At 55.5% G+C, this 16,977-nt stretch overlaps 1 protein-coding gene across 2 annotated transcripts in view; it reads left to right on the top strand.

Annotated features, from left to right (window-relative positions):
* Positions 1-8,984: 8,984 nt before the first annotated feature.
* Positions 8,985-16,977, top strand: part of ADI1 (acireductone dioxygenase 1) — a 9,856-nt gene continuing 1,863 nt past the window's right edge. Inside the window, exons 1-2 of one of the 2 annotated variants that reach the window (XM_032866765.1) lie at positions 8,985-9,143; positions 12,407-12,526. In XM_032866765.1, coding sequence (XP_032722656.1) covers positions 9,024-9,143; positions 12,407-12,526 — 240 coding nt within the window. In that variant the 5' untranslated portion in view covers positions 8,985-9,023. Of the gene's footprint in view, positions 9,144-12,020; positions 12,099-12,406; positions 12,527-16,977 lie in introns of those variants that run through there. The other variant, XM_032866766.1, reaches the window with a different exon arrangement.

The following is a 16,977-nucleotide window of genomic DNA, read 5'->3' as shown; positions in this document are numbered from 1 at the left end:
TAGTATCATAACCACTCACTGTGAGTCGGGAAGTCTCTGTCTCCTCACCCCTAAGCCCTGTCCTTGTTCTGGTGACGTGCTCCCCGTTTGGAAGGGGTCTTTTGGGCATATACCCAGTAAAGCTCTGCTAATTACTGTTCAGTGATTCACTGCGCCTTTGACAGTGTTTGCCAAAGAAAGTTGGGTGGGACATTTTGGATTAGTGCCTGCACCCTGCCATGGGGAGAAGTTTTGTGACCATAAACCATTTCCTCCATTCTGAGCCTCACCACTCTTCAGAAGAGAGATGGCATAGGAGGTTTCCTCGAAGTTTTTTAAATAATGTTTTATTTATTTACTTACTTATTTTAGAGAGAGAGAGAGTATGTAAGCAAGTGGTTGAGGGTGGGGCAGAGGGAGAGAGAGACTCTCAAGCAGGCTCCATGCCCTGTGTGGGACCTGACACAGGGCTCCATCTCACGACCCTGAGATCCTGAGCTGAAATCAAGAGTTGGACGTCTGACCCACTGAGCCGCCGAGGCGCTCCAGTTTCCTTATAGATTCTGACCTCAAAACACTTGCTGCTAATCATTTCTCTCAGTGTATGTGACGTGCAACACTCTTGGGCAAGAGATCTTTTGGAGCAAGTATTCAGGGCAACAGCTGGAGAATGAGCCAGGGGTCCGCACACTGGAATGAACATGTGGTTTTATTTTCATCCTGGAAGCACAGGGATGGGGGATAATTCATTGAAAGGCTGCAAATAAGCCTGCATTTGAGAGCCTAGGGTCCTATGAAGTCTTCTGTCCTATTTCAAAGATGTATTAAGACCGAGAGACATGCTCTCCTTTAATTAGCGTGAACGAGGTTTTGCTGACTGTGGCCTCCAGGCAGTGACGTCTGAGCACTGCTCCTCTGGTTAAGAAATCCAGGTCCAGGGGCGCCTCGGTGGCTCAGTCGTTAAATGTCTGCCTTCGGCTCAGCATGATCCCAGGGTCCAGGGATCGAGCCCCGCATTGAGCTCCCTGCCCCGCAGGAAGCCAGCTTCTCCCTCTCCCATTCCCCATGCTTGTGCTCCCTCTCTCGCTGTGTCTCTCTGTCAAATGAATAAATAAAATCTTAAAAAAAGAAAGAAAGAAAAGAAATCCAGACCCATGCTCCCTTTTCTCAGTTAAGAAAAGTTCATGCACAAATGGCTTGTTTCTTAATTCGAAACACCGTACTTCCTGTAAATAGCATTGGAGTTTTTCAAATTTACATGCAGGAAGAACAGTTTCATCAGCGTCCATTGTAGTCAGGTCTGTCAGGGACCTGCCTGGTTTTCTTGACTTGGAGGATGTGGACGGTCCCACAGGTCTTCACTCCCGAGGTCTTTGTGTTGGCCCTCCGTTTAGTTACAGACGGCCCTTGTGTTTCACAGCAAACATATGTTCAGCTCTTTCTTTCAACGTGCCCCGAGACGGTCCTTTCCGTGTGGGCGCCCCTGTGCTGCTTCCAGCGCCCGCATGCCAGCCCTCGCTGATGACACCCTTTCTCCCTTAACATTCGCTGTTTCCAGAAAGCCCTGCAGGCTTGCCATTTGGAAGACATCAGCTGCGCGCGGGCTCGCAGGGAGGGGTTTCAGCAGCCAGGACGGCCTCGAGGCCCAGGACCCGCCGAGAGCAGTGTGCGGAGCCCCAAACCCTTGCTGCCGGAGAAAGCCCGACAGCTGCTTAGTGAGCTCCGCCTCTTGTCTGCCCCTGCTTCGCATTGCGTGGGAACCTGGCTTTCTCCCTGCGCCAGGGCCGCGGCTCCACGGGGGCTGTGAGGCTCGGTCTCCCCCAGTGGCCGCCCACATGGGTCCCAGGTGGACCTCAGGCTCCACAGAGATCCAAGGGGTGGACGTGTGGTTCTAACTGGGCCATCTGGAATCTTCCATGACACTGGATCTCCAGACACCACACACAAAAGCTCCTTTCTCTTGAATTCCAAGCAAGCACGGTTTTAGAGCTGCTGGCCGTGTTTCCTGTGCTTGCAGAAAGCTCGCTGCGGTAGACGAGAGCTGAGCCAGGCGCAGAGGAAAGAACAGAGGCCGGGAAGGAGGGAAGGAGGGAAGGAGGGAAGGAGGGAAGGAGGGAGCTGTAACCAGTCTCTGGGGCCCCCAAGTCCGGCCCGGCGTGAGGCAGGTCCGCCTAGCCTTCTCGACTCCCTCGACTTGCTTAGCGAGCCGGACTCCGCAGCCCGCAGCCCGCATACCCAGAGCACTGGAGATGGGAGCTTCCTTCTTAGAGCGCGAGGGCGTGAGCGTGGAAAGGAGCTTCGGAACAGCACTAGGATGCTGTGTGGCCCCTGTGCCCTGAGCCCCACGTGAGGGGCGAAGCCGCCGAGGGCTGCCAGTGCGCGACTCACCGTGGCTCCGCGCTGCCGCTGGTCACAGCTCTGTACACACATGCAGTGACAGAAATGAGGCAATTTCCCTCAAGAATGTCCTGGATGCTTTAACCCACTGAGCCCCCCAGGGTGGCTCAGTCAGGTAGGTGTCTGCCTTCAGCTTGGGTCGCAACCCCAGGGTCCCGGGATCGAGCCCCGCATTGGGCTCCCTGCTCAGCGGGGAGCCCGTTCCTCTGCTTGTGCACCCGTTCTCTCTCTCGCTGTTAAATAAAGTACGTCCTGCCTGAAGCCATAAAACTCAGTTTTATTAAATCTTGACCTTTGAGCGGACATGTTGTTACTATTCTCTGTGACGGGCCGGGAAGTACACGGAAAGCATTGCTACCGTAAACCAGAGGGTGATGGTGGCGAGGAGACCCGTAGGATGGAGCGGCGAGCCCCGCTGGCCACCGGGTCAGCGGGCTGAGCCAGCGAGGGGTTTGGCAGGCAGCCTCTCAGGAACGAACGGCGGGAGGCCGCCTCGGCCGAGTCTGACCGTGCTCAGCACCGGGGCGGAAGCCGGGCGTGCGGGCTGGGACCGGGCGCGGGAGCACTGAACAAGCAGCCCTTACGGAGGACGGTGATACGGCTGCCAGTTGTGAGCAGAGCCCTCGCTTCCAGAAAAAAAGTTTGTGATCGTTTTCTAAGGCTTACCTAGAAACGTCAGGAAGTGTTCTGCTCGATTAAAGGTCATCTTCTGCCTTTGCAGGTTCATTTTACTGTCCCTTAACCCAATTCCGGTGAAACAGTGACATTCAGTCATTGTGCTTCTATCTAAAGCACGGACTCAGGTAAATAAACAGAAGTAGAGAGGAACACCGGTTTTAACCATTTTCAGTCTCTGCTCAGGCGCTGCCGCAGTAAGGACAGTACGGAGACTTACTCATGTGGCACGCAGCGTTTTGAGATTTCCACCGCCCGGTGCATCCGATCTGACTGCTGGTTAAATTCTGACGGACGTAATTAAGGCCCCAAACCACGGGACTCCAAGCTAATCAAAGTGGAGGTTATCTTTGATGAGCCTGAACTAATCAGGTGAGGTCTTCTTAGAAGAAGAAATTCAAAGGGATAAAGCCTTTCCTGCTGGGCTGGAGAAATGAGCTTCTGCGTTATGGGCAGAGGACTGAGGGCATCTTCTGGACAGGGACAACCACTCCTGGTCAATAGCGAGGAAGAAAATGGGGATCTTGGACTGACCACACGAGTTCTGCCAGCAATCGTGCTCCAGAAAGGACGAAGTCCCATTGACCCCTGAGTCAGTGCGGGACACTGAGCAGAATAAGAGCCGCGAACCCACACTTCCGACATGCAGGGCTGTGAGCCGTCGGCCACACTGCTAAGACTATCCACCGATTTCAAATGAAACGGAAGAAGTCGCTGGAGAACTGGAACAGGAGACAGTTCTCCGTGGGTCTCTGACATCTCTGCATGTGCACAGATGAGGTCCCAGCGCTCCTCTCTGGGAGATTTGTCTCAGGGGTGGCCTTGCGAGGTAGACGTAGTGTCTCCCGGGATCAAGGACAGGTGTGCTTCCTGCCCAGGGTAATCGAGCTCTTGGGTCCTAAGCTCAGGGTTCTTTGCCTACAGTGCAACTCGGGGACCACGCGGGTGTCTCTTCGCATCCCTGGCAGGAACTGGTGTCCGGGCAACCTGTGGGAGGTGTGACCGCGGCTTCTGCTGTGGAGCCCCATGCTGGGCCTCGCGCCTGGCCCAGGAGACGCATGTCTTCGGCCGTCGCTGGCGAGCTAATGGTAGGCTCACTCCATAGCTCGTTAGTAGCGCGCAATCCCAAACCCGTTCAGAGCTGTCCCCACAGGCCGGGGGCATAAAGTGCTTGGTGGCCGGATGCGATGCTAATAGTATTAATGGGATAGAACGGGGTTGGCAGGTTCCAGCCTGATGCCTGTTTTTGTATGTTCTGTGAACTAAGAATGGCTTTTACACTTTAAAATGGTTGTTACCAAAGGACTGATCTATTTCTCTCAACTTTGCCTCTTGGCCTGCAAAGCCGGAAAGAGCTCCTCCTGGTGCCTTCACAGAGGATGTCTGCCACCTGGTACAGGTGTACATCCACATCCTTCATGTTGCCATGTCTTGGGGCTCCTGGCCTTCTGCTCTGCCATTGCCCTGCCCTGTTGGCTAGGGGGACCCTGGACCGGGAGCACTGCATAGCGCAGGGATGCATGACGGCCCCCGCGCCCAGGGCTGCAGCAAGGAGGACCATCTGTCTTTCAGAACATCCAAAGAGATTCTTCCCAAGTTGCCTCCTGAGGGTGATAAATTCTGGTCGCAAAACATATTTTTTGACTGCTGCTGGCTATTCTTCTGGAAGTAGTTCAATTTCAAAGGACTTCCCTTCAAAGGAGGAATCCCGTGGGCCAGCAACGGTCACACGACTGTAATGAGCGCCGTTCTGATGGGAGTCTGCCTGCCTGACCGGTCCTGGCTGCAAGAGCTGGGCTGGGTGACAGTTCCTCAGGACATCCCAATGGTCTTGCTTTTCCAAAGTATGTGGGTTTTTTTCCCCTTAAACAACATAACACAGCTCCCTCTGTCTTCCCCAATAGTTAAAAAAAGTATCTGAGTAAGATGGAGGCCCCCCAGATGGTAAAGTGTGCTTGTCTGTGCGCTGCCCCGGCAGGCGCTAGAGACCCTGTCCCTGTTCCCATTCCAACCGTCATTCCCTGACCGAAGGAGAGCAGCCTCGCTCCTTCCCACACTGTGTGGTAGTGGTAGCGTTTGCAGGCTTTGGGGCTGGGTCCCCACCTTGCACCCCGGCCTTGCTCCTTCCTGGCCCCCGGACCGCCAGCAGTCACTCGAGCTGTGTGTGCCCCCATTGTCCCGTCTTTAAAGTGTGGGTGGTAAGTCGTGCCCACATTGCTTGGAAGGCTGGGCAGGCATGAAGCCTTTGCGAGATTCCCCAGCACAAGTGCCGTTACTTCCTAGGGCACGAGATCTGGTCTGAGTTAGGAGAGCAGTTGCAGTAACGTGAGAACTCCGTGCCGTGTTCTCTTCCCATCCTTTCCACATTCATTCAGCAAACTTTCTTTTATTGCCTTTGATGAGCGAGGCACTGGTTCTTGGAAGACTAATAAGACACACGCTGACCTCCCAGAGGTGTAGGGCTGGGGTCAGAGAAGGCCTCTGCAGGGAAGGGAGATCTAAGATAGGAACAGAAGCGCGCAGAGGAGGACGGCAGATTCAGACGCTGAGTGCGCAGAGGGCAGAGAACAGGCAGGAGGGAGACGGGCTGGAGAGGTGGTCAGGAGCCACGTCAGTCAAGAAAGGAGGTTAAGCAGACAAGTAACAAGACCCTGTTTGTATTTTTATTTACTTTTTATTATTAAAAAAATTTTTTTTAGTAGGCTCCACACCCTCGTAGAGCCCAATGAAGGGCTTGAACTCACGACCCTGAGATCAAGACAAGCTGAGATGGAGTTGGCCGCCCAACACGGAGTCACCCTGGTGCCCCATTTGTATTTTTAAATCCATTTTGTGCAGAGAAGGGCTTGCAGGGGGGCAGAGGTGGGAGCGGGGGTCGCCTGCAGGAGTCAGTGTTACCAGTCCGGAGAAGAGGGCAGTAGGAGCGGGGATGAGGTGTGTGCATTTGTGCTGTTGCTGGATTTGGCTGACGTTGAGGCTAAGGGAGAGGAAGCAGAAAACCCCCGGACTGTGGGATCTGGGCACTGGGTGGTTGATGCGGCTGTTGACAGGGTCGGGAAAGGCTGGGGAGACCTGTCTGGACGTGTGGGGAGTCGCGTTCTGCTTCGGCTGAGTCAGGTTGGACACACGAATTCACCACGTATGTGGCCATGCTGATTTAGACACCGGGTCGGGTCTCAAAAAGGTCCAGGCTGGAGATGGCTGCGGAAGTCACTACGTATCCTGGACGACATGAAGTCACCTAGGGTGTGTGTGGGGAGAGGACAGGACACTCCACAACTCTGTGGTCATGCCAAGGAGAGGAACCAAGAGGGAGCTGGAGGTGATGAGGGAGCAGGAGGCTGGCTGGGGACAAAGCAAAAGCTGGCACCTTGCACCCCCTCTCCACCCGCTCCCCAGTCATATGTGTGACATTCTTCACGCACCCCTGGCTGCCCTAAAAGAAAAACAAATAGTTAACTTGCAGAGATCACAATCCTGCAAGACAGGAGTCTCCCTCGGTTTACAAATGTCCTCGTGATTAACAACAAGGAAGCTATCTTATCTACAGCCCAACTTCCAGAGACAGACAACTGCAGTTCCTAAAGCCCTAACACCACCCTCCCCTCCCTAAAACTGAAGGAGACTGAGATGAAAGGAAATATGAATAAAGTTAAAGTTCTTCTAAACCTAGAGGTCATTACAAGGACGCCTGATAGGAGGAATGTGACATTCCACCAGGAAACTCCCAACTGTCTTCATGCTAGTGCTTATTAGAGGTAAAAACAGCCTTGACTTGACAATAACAAGGCCTCCAGTATCCTGACAGTCTTCTTTACTATGACAGCCCTTCTGAACACCTGCTTTTGTCCTCACTGACCCAACTCCTGTGTGTATAATCAGCCACTCCTCAGGAAAGCAGGGCAGCAGCTCTCCCTGCCCACGGGTCCTGTCCCCGTGCTTTAAGAAACCACCATTTTGCACCAGAGATGTCACAAGAATTCTTTCTTGGTCATCAGCTCCAAACCTCACCCCACCGAACTCACCAATTTTGCACCAGAGCTCAGAGTCCAGATGTAAAGACTGACAGCCCCACGTGAGATTCGGAATGGTAATAAGACCCAGAAACTTGATGCCCTCTCTTTATTCCTGTTCTAATATAAAGTTGTCTCTCTTGGGCACGGGACAGCCACCTAAGTCACCAGGACGGCTGCCAATCTTAAGACTCCCATGTGAGGTTTCCTCCTGATTGATCTAAAGTGATCCCCTTCACATCCCTGGTTTAGCCACTTCTGGCTGGGTGACCTCCACTGGGAGCCCGCCGAAACCAGTACCCGATTGAATTAAAACGCAACCGGGGACCCTTTCCTAGGGAAGCTGGCTGTAAGGACCACATGTGTTGGAATGTCGCATAGACCATGATGGATTTCAGTCTTTACTGTTTCTTGTCAGTGTCTTCTACAAACTACTTAAAGCTACAAAATTGGGTAATTTCCCCTTGTAAAACCTTCCTAGTATTTCCATGGGTTAAAGTGGCAAAACAGTATTGCAGTCTTCAGGACAGAGGATGGCATGGCACGGCACAGTATTTTGGTCCATTCACCAGGCACCCATCGGCAGCCTAGGATGCCATGGGGAAAAGGTAGGGGCACCGCATCCCTCCAGGGCCTTTTACGGCAGGAATGTCTTCCCGGGGAAGGCAGGATCGTGGTCAATAGCGATATCTTGAGGGACGCCTCTGGTCGCCTTTGACACACGGGAACCTCTGACAAATCCTGCGTGGGACGCCACCCAGGCGTCAGGGGGATTTGGTGATGGACCTTCTTTACTTTTCTGGGAGCATGGCCTCAGTAGGCTTCTTCAGATAGGTCTCCCTATCTGAAAGATATGAATTTCTTCTGTTCTTCTATTTCTTCTTGGTTATCGGCTCCGGACCTCACCCCACCAAACCTCATCTATGTTCTAGAACTTCATCAGAGGGAGGTGAGAAGGAAGCGTTTCAGGAAGGGCAGACAAGAACAGAAATAAGTGACTGGGTGCAGCAACTCGGGGGTCCTGGGTTACCTTGTGAGAGCTGAGGGGAGGGGTGACTCTGAAGCTTTACCGGGGGGGGGGGGGATCCCCATCAGAGGTAAGACCATGCAGTCTTGTCTGAAGTGCAGGAGGAAGTGGGCAGTGATGTGGAAGGCGTCCCCGGGGTACAAGCAGCAGCTGGTCACAGGAAGATGGAGAGGTGGGCTCTCCACCAGATGTGGGACGGCAGCAGCAGACCGGACACAAAATCTACCTGGGCTTCGTGGGCAGTGGTTCCCAGGGTTCAGAGTGGGCTGTTCACTCTGGAGATGTGGTGTCCTAGGTCTAGGTTCAATCCCGCAGGCTTCTGAGTGACCTGGTTCCCTGTTGGAGGCTATGCCGGATGGTGAGATGATTGGATCTTTTCTGGCTGACTGCTTTGAGAAAATGAACTTTTTCTTTTCTAATCTGCTCAACAGAGGATCGATTCAAGGAATGGGAAGGGCAAGCTTGTTTTTACCCCCTAGAACATAACCACTCCTGTGGGGAAGGGAGCTGGGCAGTTTACAAATAGAGGGCGGGGCAGGCTTGAGACTGCACCGCTGGGGGGGGAAGGCGAGGATTGAACATCCCCCCTGAGTGACCCTGGGGTCCTCTGTGGGTAGGGGACCTGACTTCAACTCCCGCTGCGTGGGTTCTCTGGTGGCATTTCATTTCCCTTCTCTAACATGTAAGTTGTTGCACCAGCTTGCTCGCGCACCATGACCTCTGGCTCCCGCCTCGCCGCAGCCGCCCCCTGTCCCGTCGCCCCTCCCCCAGCCGGGCCCGCTCCGGCCCCGCCCCGCCCGGCTGCCCCGGGATAAGGGCCCTCCCCGAGCTCGCGCCCGTTCTTCGTCCGCCGCCTCCTGCAGCTGTCGGCCAGGGTCAGGGACGGGGGCCCGGCGGCGCGCAGGGGGTGCTCGCGGCGCCTCGGCTCGGCCATGGTGCAGGCCTGGTACATGGACGAGTCCGCCGACGACCCGAGGCGGCCCCACCGCGCCGAGCCCAGCCGCCCAGTTGGCCTGGAGCAGCTGCGCCGGCTCGGGGTGCTTTATTGGAAGGTACGCGGGGACGGAGGACGGGGCGGGGGCGGGCCCCCCATGTGGTGCCCCGAGCTCCCTGCACACCCCAGCTTGCAGCGAGTGGGGACTGGGCCGGCGGTTGTAGGGAGAGGGTCTGCTCATGCTCAGTAACGGGGGAACCCTGGTGGTTGGCGGCGCCCGGGGCATGCGGCACCTGCTCAGTAGCGGCGCCGGGAATCGCGACCTGGGGGCGGTACGCATGCTCAGTAGCGGCGCCGAGAATCGCGACCTGGGACCACTGCGCATACTCAGTAGGGGGTGCCGGTTGGTCGCTGGCGCCGGGGGCATCCTGCGCATGCTCAGTAGCGGCGCCGGGAATCGCGACCTGGGAGCGGTGCGCATGCTCAGTAGCGGCGCCGGGAATCGCGACCTGGGAGCGGCGTGCATGCGCAGTAGGAAGGCCGGGTGGTCCGACCCCGGTTCCCTCTGCGCTGGCCGAGCTTTAGGCGGTGGGCGCGCCGTGCGCGCGCTCCGCGGACGGTCGAGGGCCGCCGTTGGGCAGTCCGGGTGGGCTCGGGGTGGTCTCTGTGGGCCGCCGGGGCGCGCCGGGTGCGCTGTTAGTGGACCGCACGGGCGGGAGGCCGGGGACAGGCTGCCTGGGGGCAGTGTGCGGGGCCCCGTGTGGCGCGCCGGCGTCCTGCGCAGGCGGCAGGGGCGCTCCCTGGGGCGGGCGCGCGCAGCGGTGCAGGGGGCGGGTGTCCGAGCGTGGGGCCGCCCTCCCCTCCGCGGGCTGCAGGGTCCCGGCCCCCGAGCCCGGGGGCCGTCCGCTCGTGCGCGTGCGAGGGCGCGGGGACGCGCTGCGGTTTGCCGGGGAGGCTCGGAGCGCGCTCCCGCCGACAACCGGGGGCGGGGGACTCGGCTGCCCCTCCCCCTCCCCATGCCTCCCCCTCTGCCCCGCTCGTGCCCCGCTCGTGCCCCGCTCGTGCCCCGCATGCTGTTTCAAGTAAATGGAACGTCTGCACTGAGCGCGGGGCCAGTCACTCGCTGGCAGGACCGGGCGCGTTCAGGAAGCTCCGGGAGCGGCTGTCGGTGTCCGCGGAGCGCACGGGGCCGCAGGCGGGTCCCCCAGTCAGCTGACCGGCTGCTCCGTCAAGTCAAGAGTGCGGGCGTGCGCCGGGGGCGCGGGGCGTGATCCGGGTGCGGGGGTCGCCCACACCCGCTCCCTCCACCGGGGGAGCAGCTTCTCCCTCCGCCCCCACCTGCCTGTGTGCCCCGGTCGTTTCTGACCAGGGAGCGAATAAAAATACTTTCCTCTAAAGATGTTATTTATTTGACAGACAGAGATCACAAGTAGAGGGGGGTCGACGCAGGCTCCCCACTGAGCAGAGAGCCGGATGAGGGACTCGATCCCAGGACACCGAGATCATGACCTGAGCTGAAGGCAGCGGAGAGGCTTCACCCACTGAGGCACCCCCGCCCCCCGCGCTCTGTGCCCGGAGTAAATAAAATCATAAGAGAAAAACAGTGGGGGTGCCGTGGGGTGTGCCACGGTAACCAGCCCGGCAGTCGTGGCGTGTCCGCGGCAGGGCTGCGGCGTCCACCCGCCCTTGTCCACCTGCCGTGAGGCCGTCGGGCAGGTCCGCAGTGAACGCTCCCCGCCGGGCTCCTGCTTGCGGTGCTGGGCGGTCCTGAGGCCGGGCAGCCTCCTGGCCCCCAAGACGGCGCCTCCACAGAACGCTCTGCTTTGGGGCCGCGTTGGTTTTTACGGATTATTTCTCTCCAGGCCAAGACCGAACAGGTCCCTGCGGGCAGGGACCATCTCTGAGGCGGCCCGGTGGTCCGTCGTGCCTGTTGTGACCGGGAAATACGTTCTGTTGTATCACAAAGTCAGTTTCTCTGGAACTAAACAGTTAACTTATGGTGCTTTGGGGATTTCGTTCTTTTTGCAGAATGAGATCTTGGTCAACTTGTGAATGTATCCAAAGGATAAAATACCACCTTTTAAAGGGCATCTTCCAGTTTCTCCGCGGGGTCAGACCCAGTTCCTCCGGCCTTCTAGTTCTGCTCTGAATAAGTCAGGGCGCCCGGCCGGCCCAGTCGGCAGAGCCTCCAAGTCTCCATCTCAGGGTCATGAGTTCAAGCCCTGTGTGTGGCATGAAGTATGCTTAAACATAAATAAGTAAATGATGTTTACTCTCTGGGTTTTGTGTCCTGTGTATTTTTATATACTTCCTTCATAATAGCTGTTCTCGATCAGTGGGAACAGATGGAGAATTTTTGCGCGTCTGTTATTAGGGACACAGCAGACTGATAGATGGTTTTAGTGTGGGGCAGTCCTGTGCGTATCCCGAGGTGGGTTTCATAGCTTTTGGGGAGGCATCTTTGTAGAAAATAACGTGTTGATGACTAGTAGTTTAAGATATTCTAGAGTTTGCCGTTCAGGAGTTGTGGTAAAATGTGCATTTTATAGCCACATAGTAATGCAAGGTGAGCTCATTTCATTGCCAGTAGTTTGAAGTAGGAGTGAGATTAACTCTGGCTGGGCTCCTGGCGAGTGCTTCGTCACAGACGTGTTAGAATGGGACCCTGAGGGGTGCCTGGGTGGCTCGGTCGCTAAGTGTCTGCCTTCAACTCAGAATGGGACCTTGAGTAGATAGGGTTGTGATGAATGACGATGATGAAGGAGCTTTCTGGGTGTAGGAAGCTGTCAGGAGCAAGGGTGTGGGGATGTGAAGATTCTTTTGGAGCAAATAATTTTGCTTGGTTTAGAATGAAGTTTTTGTTTGTTTTTTTAAACAGGTGATAGGGACAGAGGAGTAGAAAAGGCAACTGGGGCCACATGATGGAAGCGCTCTCATCCCGGTGTAATGAACTTGGGTATTATTTATAGGCTTCCAGAGCATCCAGCCCAGGGAACAGCTGACTAAAGAGATGTCACAGAGAGGTCAGAGACCTGCAGAGGATTTGTGCTGCAGGAGCAGGACTGGGGTGGAGGTGGGGTTGGTGACCTTGGACAGGCCTGGTCATGGGTGCTTCACCTGGGCCTCTGGAAGTGGGACTAGAATGCGAATGTAGGATCCCCCAGGAAGAACTGCCAGGGAGAAGGAGGCAGGAATTAAGTACAACTGCACTGTCCTTAGCTGTGACAGAGAATGGGGAGAGGAGGGGAAGGAAGGTTAGTTTGCAGTTGACAGAGGACTGGATGATAAATTTAGAGTGGAATCATACTGGAAATCCAGTAAGAGAACATTTCTTTGTTTGCATTAACGTGACCTCCTTTTTTTTTGTTGTAACTCGAATAGTTGGATGCTGACAAATATGAGAATGATCCAGAATTAGAAAAGATCCGACAAGAGAGAAACTACTGCTGGATGGACATAATAACCATATGCAAGGATAAACTGCCAAATTATGAAGACAAGGTAAGGGAGCTCTAAATTCGTTGAAGAAGGGAATTGTTACATTCACTCCTATTAAACACAGGCTTCTCCTTGTTTTTTCTTTTTCCTTTTTTTAAAGATTTAATTATTTATTTGAGAGAGCATGCAGGTGGAGGGAGGAGGAGTAGAGGGCAAGGAAGAGAGAGTCCCGAGCAGGCCCCCTACCGAGAAGGAAGCCAGACGCGGGGCTCGATCTCAGGACCCTGAGATCACAGCCTGAGCAGCAGTCAGGAGTTAGAAGCTCCCCTGACTGAGCCGTACTTTTTCTAATCCCTTAACGTGGTTGCTGAGGTCATGGACTTGCAGCCTTCTTTTGTTAACATAGGTGTTCAGTGCTGTCGATTTCCTCCAAGTACTTCTCTAGAGCCGTCACACAAATTTCAAATGATTTTCATTTTCATTCAGTTCAGAATACTTCCAAATTAATTTCCTTTTTGATTTCTTTGACCTCTGTGGGTTTTTTGATCTGTGTTAGTTTCCAATTATATGGGGACTTTTCCAGAGACTTGACTTTTCTTGCCCTCCAATTTAATTCCACTGTAATCAGAGAATATATTTCGTGAGACTTGAGTCCTTGGAAATATACTGAGGCTACTTCATGGGCCAGAGCACAGTTTATCTTAGTGAAGCCACCGTGCAGGCTTGAGAAGAGTGTGTCTGCCGTTGCTGGGTGACTCCCTCCACGGATGTCGACTGCCGGTGCTCCTCAGCAGCTACTCCTTTCTGATTTTCTGCTAACTGAACTTGTCTGTTGATGGGTGGTGTTGAAATCTCCGACTAAAATAGTGGATTCATGTGTTCTTCTCCTCCTGTTACTTTTTGCCTCGTGTATTTTGATGTCTATTGTTAGGTGCATACGTGTCGAGATTTTTCATGTCCTCTTAGAGATTGGACCGTTTTGTCATTCCATGATACCCATCCTTATCCCTGATGATTTTCCTTGTTCTGAAGTCTGCATTGTCTGAAATTAATGTAGCTCCCTGAGCTTCCTTTTGATTACTGTTAACATGGTGTTTCTTTCTCTAAAAGTTTGCTTTTAACTCATTTGTGTCTTTGTTTTAAAGTGGGTTTCTTGGGACGCCTGGGTGGCTCAGTTGGTTAAGAGTCTGCCTTCGGCTTAGGTCATGATCGCATCGGGCTCCCCGCTCAGTGAGGAGCCTGCTTCTCCCTTTCCTCCTTCCTGCTGCTCCCCCTGCTTGTGTGTCAAATAAATAAAACAATTTTTCTCTCCCTCTCTCTCTGTGTCAAGTAAATAAATAAAAGTTTTAAATTCTGGCTGCAGCACTTACTGGCTATGGAACCTTGAGCTTTAGTTTCCATAATGTGTGTCACACCTCTGTCTGGTTCTCAGGCTTGCTTTGTCTCTAGAGATGGATTTTTTTCTTAGCTTTTCGCATGCCCCGTCATTTTGGTTAAAGCCAGAGTGTAGTGTCTGTTAAGAGGAACCAAGGCAAGTCAGCCTTTAGTGTGAGGGTGTGTGTTATCTGGGCGGGAGTTCCATTTGCTGTTGCTGGTGCCAGGGGTTTGGTTTCTTCTAGTTCCCTGGATTTTCTTCTCCCCTGGGGTCTTTGTTTCTTTAAGCGCTCTTCCTCCCGTAGATTCTGTCTCACACGGAATGTTCTTTCAAAGCCTTAAGTCACTGTTACCTTCTGGAGCCCCGTCGTGCGGTCAGCTGTTGCGGAGAAGAAGTGCTCTGTGATGTTACCATTCGGGCCAGTCTTCAGTGGGCTTAGTTCTTCTGTTGTGGCCCTTTCTTTCGCCCTTTAGGCTGGAGGGGACTGGAGAGGGTCTTCCCACAACTCCGATCAGGCTCCAATGCAGCGGTTTCCCTGGGGGCACTGGCCTTTCGTGCAGGACGTTCTGGGAGTATTTAAAAACGGTTACTTTCTCCCCCCCATTGCCTGCAACGTGAAAGGATATTTCTGGGATCTTCATCCTGAGAACCTGATGGGGTTTCTAGATACAAAAGCCACAGAACTGTGGGGCTTCCCTTAATCCTGGGCTTCCGGGAGTTTCCCACTTTGAAGCTGGCGCACACTCAGCCTGCCGCAGTTTGCCAGGACGACCGTGTGGCGTCACACCAGCTTACCTAGCGGGGGCCGTGTCCACCTGTTTCAGAGCTCAGGGTGGCATTTTATCCTGTGACTTCAGTCCTCTGGTGGATCTAGGGTTAGTCTCCCAGACCGTTCTTCCATCAGCTTGGATGTCTTGTGTGTGTGTTTTGGAGGAAGGAAACCGGCAGGTGTCCCAGCAGATGGACTGAACAAAAGCGGCGTGAGAACACGGGTGCGGCAGACACACGCGTGCTGTGATTGTGCCGGGCGGAGCACGAGTGTTACGGTACTTCCAAGATGGTGGCGTTTCTCACCGGGTGCCCTAGCGGGTCATGAATTCTCTCGGGTTTACGTGGTGTGCTTTGCCATGAATGTTCGGTTACCCACCTTCTTGGCAGTGACTTTGTCTTTCCTTTTTTTAATTAACTTTTTATTTTTTTAGTGCACGTGTGCGCACATGCACGCACGAGAGAAAGAGAATGGGGAGGAAAAGAGGGAGAGGGAGAGAGAGAATCCTAAGCAGGCTCCACGGTTGGCGCAGAACCCTGTGTGGGGCTCGATCTCACAACCTAGGATCATGACCGGAGCCGAAATCAAGAGCCGGACGCCCAGCGGCCCGAGCCACCCACGAGCCCCAGCACTGCTCTGTCTTACTGCGTCGCAGAGACCCGTGTGCTGTTAACGGCAGTAACTGTGTTCTCCGTCGTCCTAGTCCCCAGAGTGGCTTCTCCCCCGGAAGAAAACTCTCGCTGGCACAGTCTTCTCTGTCCTGTTTCTCTGAAACAAACCTTTACTGTCTCACACGTCATGTTTGTGTTAGGTCCCATGATTAGATTCAAGCCTTGCGTTTTTGGCCGGAATGCTACGCAGCAGGTGCTGTGTCTGCTCGGTGTGCGCTGCTGGGAGGCGTGTGGTGTCACAGGACGCTTCCGGCTGACAGGAAACTTGGTCAAGTTTTGTTCGTCAGGTTCTTCAGTGTGAACTTCCGTCTCCCCTCATAACTGATAGGAAATCTGTGGAGAGTTATTTTGAGTCTATAAATGCCATGTTTCTTCTCAGACTTCCACTCGGTGTTTGCGTAAATCTGGATAGACCCTGCCTGGGTCAGTCCCGCCGTCGGGTGCTGAGAGCGGTGACCGTCTGTCCCGCAGTGTTGAGTTGGCCTCCGTCTGCAGGGAGAGGCTGCCCGCTCCCTTCTGTTTCCCCAGTGCGGGCTCCCAGAGCCTTGAGTCGTGGTGGGCACGGAGTACAGGCCAGTGAGTAATTCTGATGTTCGGATTGTCCCAGACCTAGCAAGTGGGAGCCTCTCTGAGGCGTTTCTGTCCGTGGGCAGGTGGCCATCATTTTCCCGATCACCACTTGACTTGTGGAGCCGCCGGCGCCCGGTGCCCCCACGTCCCCTGACCTGGCCCTGGAATCAGCCACCCTTCCTGGTACCCGTCACTGGTACTTGGAAACCCAGACAGGGGTCCTCGTTGCTACCTGGGGGTCACTCCCCCGGTCCCTTCAGCGGATGAGGCGGTGAACTCTGTGTGAGGCGGAGAGGTGGTTGGTGTGAGCGGACACCGTGTCTCCTTCAGTCGTTGCCCCGGGACTTCCCGGCCTCCCTCGTTCGGTGTCGGCCGCCTCTGGTCGCGCCGTGAGGACCCCGGCCCCACCGCACACTCGTCTCCCTCCGCGGCGGCCGGTGGTTTCAGCCCGGCCGCGGCACCGGGGCTCGCGGACGGCAGCCGAGGCCGGGGCGAGAGGCGGGTGCGCAGGTCTGGCCCCGCCTGAGGCCGGCTCAGGTCAGCACGTTTGCCTTTTCCGTCCCGCGCTTGTCTCGCTCGCTTATGATTCCGTAAAACAACCAGGTTCTAGCATCTCCGCCGTGCCGGGGCCGCCCCTTTCCCGTCTTCGCCGCGCTGTTCCAGGGCTGCCCGCCCGCGGCGGAGCCAGCCGCGGCCGGTCCCGGTGGTGCTTGTAGACGGCGGTGCCTGCGCCTCTGGTGCTCGGGCGTCGGGCTTCTGTCCCGTCTGTGACGGCCCGGCCGGGGGTGACCCGGTGCCTGGTCCTGTTCGCGTTGTCAGAGGCCCGTGGTCGGGGTCAGTTCCGGGACGGGGTAGCTGCGCGCGGGTGGACGCTCGTGGCTCCGCTGGCCGCTGCCCTCCTCGGCCCCTGACACCTGCCGGCCTCAGGACAGGTGCCAGTGCGCGGCTCTTGTTGGCGATTTTCCGACCATCTGTGGGTTTTCCAGAAACGTGTAAGCGTTGCATGAGGAAAGCTTCAGACACCCCGGCGTGGGGGCGGCTGGGGAGGTGCGAACAGTGCAGCAGGGACGCGGGTGAGGCCCCGGTGAGGCCGGGGGGGGGCGGGGGGGGGGGGGGGGGGGGGGGGGGG

This window comes from Lontra canadensis, unplaced genomic scaffold, assembly GCF_010015895.1.
Source record: "Lontra canadensis isolate GAN:19392208 unplaced genomic scaffold, GSC_riverotter_1.0 scaffold32, whole genome shotgun sequence".
Lineage (NCBI taxonomy): Eukaryota > Metazoa > Chordata > Mammalia > Carnivora > Mustelidae > Lontra > Lontra canadensis.
Note: the sequence above shows the minus strand (reverse complement) of the source record. Positions and strands in the feature narration are given on the sequence as shown.